The 10,701-nt window shown below is 42.4% G+C and overlaps 1 protein-coding gene across 6 annotated transcripts in view; it reads left to right on the top strand.

The window, feature by feature from the left end:
* LOC122713437 (heterogeneous nuclear ribonucleoprotein K) overlaps positions 1-10,701 on the top strand; it is a 90,890-nt gene that overhangs the window by 48,017 nt on the left and 32,172 nt on the right. For 4 of the 6 annotated variants that reach the window (XM_043933874.1, XM_043933870.1, XM_043933871.1 and 1 more), the window contains 3 exons: positions 90-205; positions 2,294-2,350; positions 6,499-6,542. In XM_043933874.1, coding sequence (XP_043789809.1) covers positions 95-205; positions 2,294-2,350; positions 6,499-6,542 — 212 coding nt within the window. In that variant the 5' untranslated portion in view covers positions 90-94. The remainder of the gene's footprint in view (positions 1-89; positions 206-2,293; positions 2,351-6,498; positions 6,543-10,701) is intronic. The other 2 variants (XM_043933876.1, XM_043933875.1) reach the window with 1 other exon arrangement.

The raw sequence follows: 10,701 nt of genomic DNA, 5'->3' as shown, positions 1-10,701 counted from the left end.
ATAATAATAATAATAATAATAATAATAATAATAATAATAATAATGGAGCGATAATCGATTGAAGAATGGATTAATGTTTTCTGTTGCAGAAATAATGAAGAGAGAAGCTGATGCAGGCGCTATGACAGGTTCTGGAGGACCGACAAGTCCTCACAAGCGTTACAGACAGGGTGACGATGAACTTCGTCTTCTGATCCCCAGCAAGGTAAGATTTTATTACCTATTCTACGAGTCCCATCTTGCGAAACCAGTTTCGCAAAGTTGGAGTCGATCGATCCCCGGTTCTTTTAAGAAATTCAACGATTCAAGCATCCGCGAATCGAAAGGAACGATTATATAAATCCTATGCTATCTAGAAACTATCGAATGTATTCTTTAATTTTCGAGAAAATGTTTTCAGTAACTTTTAAATTTGTCCTCGACGAAACACATTACTGCGAATAGAGAATATCCTTCCACGTTTCCTTACTTTCTGTTCTCCGTTTCCGTTTCGCTCGTTTCGACGAAACTGAGCAAACGTTCTCAAACGATCTCGAGTAAAGTAGCTACCACTCTCGATCATTCATCAAATACAACCGCACATTTCTCCGTATAAACTCTCTTTCCTTAAGCTCTTTACCATTGGATAGCAAAGATCTCTTGTAAAGGAGGAGTAGTTTCAAATCTTGTTTGGAAAACTCGGCAACGGTTTTAAAGCGCAACAAAAGGAGAGCGTAAAAAGAAACTTGTATAGTTTCACCTTTCGTAGACGAGATACGAAGGCGTGCGCAATTTCCTTTCCGAATGTTCTTCTCTCGTTGTTAAATTTCCAAACGAGATTACGCAAGAATCTTTCCAACCGTGTTTCCCTCGACCGGATAAGGTTTGTCAAAAACCTCTCTCCTTGTACGTTCTCTTTCTCACGCGTGCCGCACAACGATTTTCCCTGATTCTCTTTTTCTTTTCCACGCGATGGCGCACGCCGAGCTGGTCGAGCAGAAGCCGGGTTGTCATAATTCCTTCTCCCGTTTCGTGGCGGAACGTTCGCGATCGCGGAACACGATGCTCTTCCGGTCATTGTCGCCGTGCTCGGCGAACCAATTTTCTTCCGCTTTCTTCCGTCCTTCCAGTGGAATTTTCGAAACCCGACCGATTCCAATTCTTGCCACGAATTGGATGGATTCGACGAGTAAAGAATGTTTTTTCTTTTCAAAAGATTATTCCAAGAAATTATTATCTAATTATTTGGAAAGTGTCGGTTCCGATTTTGTTATCTCTACTCGAGTTTTATTAATGTAAAAAATATCAGAACGATCTCTTCGTTTTCTTCTTCTTCTTCGAAGAAGAAGAAGAAGAAGAATAGGAAAAATCGTGCTCGAGAATTGAGAGAGAGCCACGCATAATACCGCGCGTAATAAAAGAAGAGAAAAGGAGAAAAAAGAAAAAAAAAAAGGACCACGTGCCACTACCCATATCGAAATTCATTCGTTCGCGTCTTAATAAAACGAGATTGCATCGCGAGTGGAAAGGTGGAATCGATCGGGACACAAAGGAGGGCGCTCCTCCTCGGCTGGATGCGTGTATTTCCTGATGCCTTCGATTTTTATCCCCCCCCCCATTGGCCGAGAGAGAGGGAGATCGCGGTGGTCGCGCGCCAACGATCGAGCACAATGTCGATTGCTGGAAGCGTCGGTGTCAGGGTCGATCGACGGATGGGCCAGGCTCCTTTCTTTCCTTCCACCTAGCGTAATCTCGTTCGCGATCGCGGCAAAGGGAAAACGCGTTTTTTCCACCGTCTCCTCTCGCCTCGCCTCGTGATCGGCGTGGAACGTGGCCAACCAGTTCGAAAGAAAAGGAGATCGGGGAACGGCCTTGTTCGATTCGAGGCCCGTTTCTCACGAAAAATTGGAGCGCGAGTTAACACATCCCCCATGGCTGTGGGTCGAGGCCGGGAACTTGAGTCACGATTATATTATTTTAAGATCGCGTATTTTAATTTTATTTCGTTCTGCCACGAAACGATTATCCGATTATCGTGATTTGTTCTTTGAAAATGGTGGCTAGTTTCGAGAGTCTCTTTTCTTAATCGTTTATCGTTGAAAAAGAATTGAACGAAGGATGTCTCGAATCATACGCAAGTATATTTTTTTAGAGAATGCATTCGATCCGCGCTTGTGGGATGTGGCTCCCCAACACGAAGAACACGCGAAATCTTGGCCAATTCGAATCTCGTTTCGGAAGAAAAGAATCGTTATTTATCGACACTTTCTCCGAGTACTTCGCATCTGAAAAATCTGCAAATTTTGGATTACAGGTAGCCGGTTCGATAATCGGCAAGGGTGGCCAGAATATCACCAAACTGAGGAGTCAGGTAAGCCGTTGCTTCTTCCGTTCCCGTCGTTACCGTATCCCTCGATCTTGTTTCCTCTGTCGTTCGTTCGTGTTCGTGGGACAAGCACGAGAGACAGAAGAAGTATAAACGATCGGAAAGAGAAAAAAAAAAAAAAAAAAAAAGAAAAGAAAGATGATAGACAAGAAGAATCCATGGCGAAGTATATAAACTTGGGAAAGTTTTTTAGCTTTAGCCGAAAATGATTGATTCACGAATCACGTCGCATTTTTCACGAATATATTATATTTATTCCGTTCTCTCCGTTAATTAATCCGTCGCGCGAATTTCTAGAGACGACCACATATGTTACATATATATATATACACACGATTGTCTATCGATCGAGCTCCTCCGATTAGCTGGAATGTTTAGGAACGCTCCGATGAGTGTATTTCTGAAACGTGTGTGCAAACGAGAATCGTGTTTGCTCTGAGATTATACCGTTTTTCTCTCCCTCTTTTTCTCTCTGTCTCTCTTTCTCGAGTTCAGTATGTAGCCCGTATTTTTTCATTAGCCGATCTATAGCAGAGTATTGTTATTATTATTATTATTATTATTATTATTATTATTATTACTATTATTATTATTATTATTACTATTATTTTTTTTTTTTCTAGAAAACTATGAAACCGTTCGTTCCTTTTTACCTATATACGACCAAAGATAAATGCAATATATATATATATATACATTTACATACACACACACGTACGAAATATCTTCATCACGCATATTTTTCGTTCTCGAGCTGGAAAGTTAACCACCTTTCGTCCACCGCGTTCACTTTACCGACAGATCATATATATATATATATATACATATATAAATAGAAAAATATATATATATATATAAGTATCTGTCCGCTCTCGACCGTCTCTGGAAATTGATCGAACGGCCGTTTCCGCGCGATCGTGGGCCGAGAGTAAAACTGCGTGGGCGTGAAACTGCAGCCGACCCTGAACGATTGATTAAAGATGCGGCTCGAGTAAAGCCTGTTGCACGCGCATACCGATCGAACCTTTTTTCGATTCCAGCTCGAAAGGATTAATTATCGATGGTAATGAGTCGGAACGAGCGTGTTGCAACGCGATATAAATTACAACCGTGGGACTTAAACTTAAACTCTCCTCTCGAACGCAGGGAGAGTCCGTGGAAAGGAAAAAAGAAAGGGGGGAGGGGGGAAAGAGAAATAGCTCGTAGTGATTATTTTTGTAGATCAATTGCGAACACGCGTGCAAAAATTCCGTTTTAAAGAATCACGCCACAACGAGCTCGAGTTGCTGTGCTAAATTCTTCACTTCGAGAAGAAGAAAAATAAATATAATATACATATATATATATATTTTCATAGAACATGATTTTATTCATACACGACGTTTTTAATTATGATTCGGTTCGATTCGGTCGAGCACGTAACAGGCATTACACTTGCGAGTATCTGGATCGATGTCGTTGTTGCGCAATACGTTCGATCGTTTGCCTTCTTTCCACCGTCCTTGAGACGCCGAGACGAGAGCTCACCCCGCGGAAGATCGAAGGGACGCGACGAGCACAAAGGTTCGCGACCTCGCGTTACCTCGCGATAAAATTAAGAAGGAATTTAGCCCGGATCGATGCACACACATGCGGGATTTACGATTAGAAACGAGTTTCCACCGTTTCGTTGATCGTTGTTCGTGTCGTGAGAGAATCGCAAACGCGAGTTTAAGGGTCGATTAAGCTCGCGTTTCGATCGACTGACGAATCGACGGTCGGTGCTCATCGATCGGAATACGAGTCGAGACGATTCGATACGCGTGTATTTTTCTTTCTTTTTTTTTTTTTTTTTTTAATGTAGAGCGTTTTCAATGCCAGCCGTTTCTCACGACGAAACGCGTAAAACGTTAAGAGCACGTGGACTCAGGGACAAAATAGAGTGGAATTCGACGCGGTGAACGCGTTTAATCGTTGCTCTCGAGTGTCGTGCATCTTGTCGAGAACGGAGAAAATGAGAAAAGAATAAGAAACTCGTAGCCGATTCATCCGGATTATTTCCAGTCTATGAATTTTCTCGAGGAATGCTTCACACCCGAATCTCTCAGAATTTCGTTTGTTCCCTGAGAGAAATACGAATCTAATTTTTCTTATCTTTGAGAGATTCGATCAATTATCAGAGAGAAATCAAGTAAAATGTTCAAGATCAAATTTAGCTATTGTAAAATAAAGATTAAAAATTATTCTTTTAAAAAGCTCGATTCAATTGCTTCTCTCATAATTGCTCGAAATTCACAACGTCGCGCAGTAGAATAACGTTCCGTCAGATTTTATCGAGAATCGCATCTGAAGCGCTCCTCGTCCATATCTATTTCCTCTTCTCCAAGGAACTCCTGACGAGCAATCTGTACATAAAACCATCGAGAATTGCGATAAACGCGTATGGAATTAATCGCGAGCGAGTCATTCCCACTCGATCTTGTCCCTGGTCGTAAGTATTATAATCGTCGGTAAAGCCGGTTCGTACGTATTTTTTGAGCGCTCGTGTGCCCGCCGACGAGGGCAGCAAGCACGCATGCAGAGTGATCCACTCGCCGTCGCGTGATCTACGAAAGCAGTGTCGCTCCATCGCGGTATCAGATCCTATTTCTGTACGCATTTGTCGATGAAGAAGAGCGAGAAAAGAAAAAGAAAAATCTCTATCGCGATCGACTGTTGGACACCGTTGTATAATAACAATAATCATGGGATTATTCAACGGCATGGCGCTACTACTACTTTCGAGTCGATCGGCAGAGAATCACCCTGTATAACAAATCCGAGGAGCGAGAGAAAGAAAAATCTCGAGGGATAATTTTTTTTTTTTTTTTTTTTTTTTACTATACTATACTACCACTCGATACGTCGTGTGTCCGCCATTGGTTGCTGGCGCCCCCCTTTGCGGGCCAGCTCCCTGCAGCGCGTGTCCCTCGTTAAACGGGGGGAATTCTTTATGTTCGGACAGCGTCGCTCGTTTCGAGTTGGCCGAGGAAACAATTTGGGGAAAAATATTTGTTGCCAAGTATTGCCGCGCGCACGGAGAAATATTTGCGAATAATAGACGATCGATAGAGAAACAGGCGATCTTTGCGATCGATCGACAACAAAAGTTGGACGGAAATGATTTAACCGATGTGATTGCGCGATCGAGCTTGGATCTTTCATCCAAATTCGGCCAATATATGGCCACGGTATTGTACGAACAATCGGAAGATATCCCGTTGCCTATGTCATTGGGTATTGAATAATTAGTGGCGCGAAACAAGTTATCTCCGATCAAAGGACTTGGACACTTGTCAACAGAGGATAAAGAGGATGATAAAATTATTATCGGGGAACGGCCGATATTTTATTACAACTCGGTGACGGTGGCGGAAGTTGAAGAAAGGAAGCGAGAACGGTTCGGGAAATTGCACGTTGATTATCGAATTCCTTCCTCTAATTAGCCGATTACGAACGCGGACGAGAAAGAAAAGAAAACAACGAAAGAGAGAGGGGGGAGAGGAGAGCGAATGCCCGCTTTCGCGTTTATTTACAGCAATTTATGTACAAGTAGAAATATAATTGGGATCGATAATTGGGCGAAATTTGTTTTCTCTCTCTCTCTCTCTCTCTCTTTCTCGGTATTTTTCATTTCGAAGACAAGGGAGATGGATCCACTTCCGAGTCGTTTCTCCGATTAATTTTTTAACGACAAAAGAAAAGAAGAGAAAAGAAACGCAAATATTTCTCCGATTCGCGATGGCGGGATTCGAGGAAAGGGAGGAAACGGGACGATAGAACGCGGGAAGAGCAGATGAATGGGGGGAGGACGGGGGAGGGTTGTTGGTAGAGGTATAACGGAAGGAGACAAGAGAAGGGGTTAGAAGATTAAGCCGCGAAAAATTAATCCAGCCGTGAGAGACGTGATGTCTAACTTGGTTGATGATTTGTGCCCTGGCCCCGCCCCAACCCCGGCGTTGCCCCCCTGGTGTTGCCCTGCCGTTGCCCTGCCGTTGCCCTGCCCGGAACGACGGACCCTGACTTGATCGGCAAATGGACCACCCTACCAACAATCGACAACAACCACCAACCAACCACCAATGAACCAACCACCAACCACCACGGCCCGACAGTACAAAGCCTCAATCATTGTACCCGATTGCCCCGGACCCGAACGGTAATGACCAACACCACTACTTAATGTCTTATTTTTCTTTGTCTCTAATTACAAGAAAATACCTGAACGGCAGCGACCTCATCGATCGCTCAGCTGTTTTCTTTTTTTTTTTTTTTTTAAAGTCGGAACGACAGCGACGTTCTCTCTCTTTCTTTCTCTCTCTCTCTCTTTCTCTCTCTCTCTCTCTCTATCGATAATTCTTTTTCTTTATGTCTGTCTATCTGTCTGTCTGTCTGTCTGTCCGTCTGTGTATCTGTCTGTCTGTCTGTCTGTATGTCTGTCTGTCTGTCTGTCTATCTATCTTTTTTCATCTTCATTATCCTCCACTACTCTCTCTCTCTCTCTCTATTTCTTTCGCCCGTATTTCTTTTTTCCCCTGTACTCTTTATATCCTCCTACTCGCAATACCAGCCCTTTCTCTCTCCCTCCCGCCCTTCTCTTCGTCTTTTTTGTCTATCCGTCCGCCTGTGCCTTCCTCAGCCTTGTACCCGTGTCCTCGAACCAGCGTCTCCAACATCGTTTCGCGATGATTCATCGCTCGGCGAACGAATGAATCGCGCTAGTATTCGAAGGCGAGGTTTCGAAGGCGAGGAACACGGCACGAACGATAGCACATCCCAGGGCGCGCGTTTCTCGTGACTGCACCTGCCATCGCTCGCGGTTCCACGTCTCCCTTCTTCGTCCATCCTCCTTTCTCCCCCCCCCCCCCCTACATTTCTCAGGTCTCTTCGTTCGTCAACGTTCTCATTCTCGTTCTCATTCTCATTCGGCTCCGTCTCCTCCATCCGCCTCTCTTCTCCTCTCGAAACTTTCGAGAGTAATCAACCGAGCGAATCGAGAACGTCGATCGAGAGGTGCGTTGTAGCAGTGAAACCCTCTTCTCGCGCTTGTCGCTTCTTCGCTTCTTCCTTCCCCTTCGTTTTCTCTCAGGAGGAACTCGTTCCATTCCAATGAGTTGGCTGGATGGATGGAAATTTTCAGTCGAAAATTGCAACTCGCAATCTCGAAGAAGAAACGAACCTTCGATTTCGTTCGTTGTTGCAATATCAGCGGAAAAATCGTTATTAATCGTTATTATAACGAGTCAGTGATACCGAGAGGGCAATACGTCTTTTTTCTAACGCGCGCGAAAAACACGGTCGATCGTGCATCTCGACCGTGTTCCAAACCTTTCTTCTACTCTCATCCTTAATCCACCCCTAATCCTATTATTCTGCAATTTCTCTCTCTCTTTCTTTCTCTCTCTCTCTTTCTGTCTCTCTTTTTTGTTCGTGTTTGCTCGGATCGTCTCGCGGTGCGCGGACAAAACACGCCCGATATAAATATCACACATGGTCAGAAAAATGACGACACTTTGTGGCCGGGGAAAGTATAATGTGTACATCATGTTGTGTCTTTCTCTCTCTCTTTCTCTCTCTCTCTCTCTCTCTCTCTCTCTCTCTCTCTCTCTATTTCTCTTTCCTTCCTTCTTCTCTCTTTCATTTTCACAATCTCTTTATCTCTAATTTTTTTGTGGCTAACACGGATGCTAATCCGTGGAAATAGGCGGGTACTCTGCCGATTCCACGCTTAACGTCGATATGTCACGCTTACTCTTTTTAGGTACGCCCCATTGATCAGCGCACCATTGACCATCATCGTCCTGGCAGAGATTTTTGCCAACAAATTATGCGCGAATTAAACCAAAATGTCCGCAAAATGATCGCGAGTCGAAAGTCATTACCGACCTGCTGCGCGATCCGCCTGTGTCTCTGCCTCGTTTCGATCCTTTCGTTGCTGGCCTCGTTTCGGCCTCGTGCATACTCGTTCCAAATTCCTTGCGAGCTAACCGTCTCCCCATTTGGTGATAAACTTCGTTCGCGATGGCTTCGATTCGACGTGTCTAAATTTCTTTTTTTTTTTTTTTTTTTTTTTTTTGGATAGAAATTCAAGTTTTTAATTCAAGTCAGCAACGAAAGAGATTTCGCGTTTACGAGATTTAACGAACGTAGTTTTGAATTTTTTTTTTTTTTTTTTTTTTTTTTTGCCACAAGAATGTGGTATACGCGATCGAGCGTGTTTAAGAGAAGTCTTAGCGGTCTTAGACGCTTTGTAAAAATTTAAGTAGGATTGATTAATCGTATCGAGTTGTCGTTAGAAATTAACACATCTGTTAGTCATTTCGTGGAAACGATTCTTTATACAGTTCAATAAATGGTGACGTAATGAGGATTTATAGTAGTCGAAAAAGATGCCACATTTTCGATTATAAATTATTTTTGTTTACCAGTTATGCAAAACGGGATCCAACGGGATCGTTTTATAATCCATCGTTACATCGATCGAATTTCGCATCTATAATTTCCACGATGACGAGTAATTTATTTATGATAAACGGAATATTTAAATTACGTTTAAAAATGCACATCGATAGCCTACGTGGCTTCCGTAGATCAACGGAATTATTAATCGATTCCAAACCTTACTTGTGTTTCTAGGATGCATACAGGCTCGAATAATAATCGATTTTATAATTACTCGATAATCTACGTAAAATTATAAAAATTATTATGGAAGCGTTATAGCTTTTCGTGTCTTTGGAAAAATATTTTGTGATATGGTAAAATGAGGGAAAAAAAAAAGAAGAACAACGATAGAAAAGCAATTGAGCAACGTTCCGTTTCATAAGGATAAATAATAATCGAATAGGAATCAGATTCGAAATTCAATTAAATTTAATTAAAAGATTATCCACAACATCTGCGCGCGTTCGTTACAGATTAATCAAGAGGAAATATTCGATCTCAAACGATTGAAGGCAGTTTCTCCTTTAGCCTCTGCCCCTCAGTTAAGTTTTTAATGGAAGGAGATCCGTTAATTCAATTTTTCATCCCATCGATGCGCGTCTGGATCCTAGATACTCGGTGAAAAATCTCGCGATCAAAGCTTACCAGCAGACCAGTAGTTCCTCTTCGTTCTTTTTTTTTTTTTTATCCTTTTTCTTTTTGTCTCAGAGAAGTTTCCAGTTTCGTGGATCCCGAGATCTATATATACAGCTTTCATTTTCGAAGCTTTGATGACTTTCGACCTTCGATATCTTTCCTTTCGAAAGGGACGAATTAATAATAAACGCACGCTGGTTCTCCAAGGAAACGTTAACCGAGTTCGTGATTGCGTGTTGACCGTTGAAGCGAATCGGTTGAGAATCGGTTCTCAGGGAGAGAAGTAGCTTGGCGATGGCCGTTTTCACGGTTTTCAGAGAGCCTAGTCGCTGGCTAACTAACGAGAAACAGTTCCCTCGCGACTCGTCTTATATATATATAAAACGATCTCGTGTCTGGTGATCGCGAGACGACGACCGTTACGTAGGAGAAAAGCGCATGATTAACCCTCGACCAGTAGGGTGAACGTGGAGCTCTGTTCCCATAATTGGTAGGGTGGGATCGATTCAAAGGAAAGAGAAAAAAATACCAGCTGTTCGCGATAGTCAAGTCGAGTCACGCGACGGAGACAAGTCGTGCGTATATAACCGTGCTTCGGTTGTCGATGGAAACCACTGACAAAGGAAAAGGTACGATGGCTCGATCATATTTAACCCTGCTTGAACGTCATATGTTAAATATATTTCGGAACCAACATGGCGCTTTTCCATCCCGCTGTTCAATTAAATTTATCGCGGGTTTTTGAGGTTACGGTGCGGTCGTCCTTCCTATTTTCACCACCAGATGTCTCATCGACTGTTTACTTTCTCGCTGGTAATTTGAAAGAAGGAATTTCTTTTCCTTTCCTTCTTTCTTTTTCTCCTCTGACTATTCGTAGGATTAAATGCCTAGAACATCGTTATAATAAGAGGGAAAAATTATAATTTTTGTAGTTTTTGTTTTTAAAATAGCAGGGTTAAATAATTCTTTGTTGCGATATAATAATATCGACTCATTTTTTTCCTCCCCATCCCCCTCGTTTCTTTATCTTTCTGGTGTACGAATAGGTCTTTCTCATTATTATTTATTTTAGATCGTTCTTGATATATATCTCGAAGTTTTTTCGAGTCAAAGTTCAAGTACGATTTATCCCTGCTCGCATGATTCACTCTGCATCGTATTGTCTCACTTTCTCTCTCACCGAACGTGTGACTACTAGTACTAACACTGGATTAATTTTTTTTTTTTTTTTTTTTTTT

Source organism: Apis laboriosa, unplaced genomic scaffold (genome assembly GCF_014066325.1).
Source record: "Apis laboriosa isolate Shangri-la unplaced genomic scaffold, ASM1406632v1 scaffold23_cov150, whole genome shotgun sequence".
NCBI classification, from domain to species: domain Eukaryota; kingdom Metazoa; phylum Arthropoda; class Insecta; order Hymenoptera; family Apidae; genus Apis; species Apis laboriosa.
The sequence above is the reverse complement of the archived record's forward strand: the minus strand, read 5'-3'. Positions and strand labels throughout refer to the sequence as shown.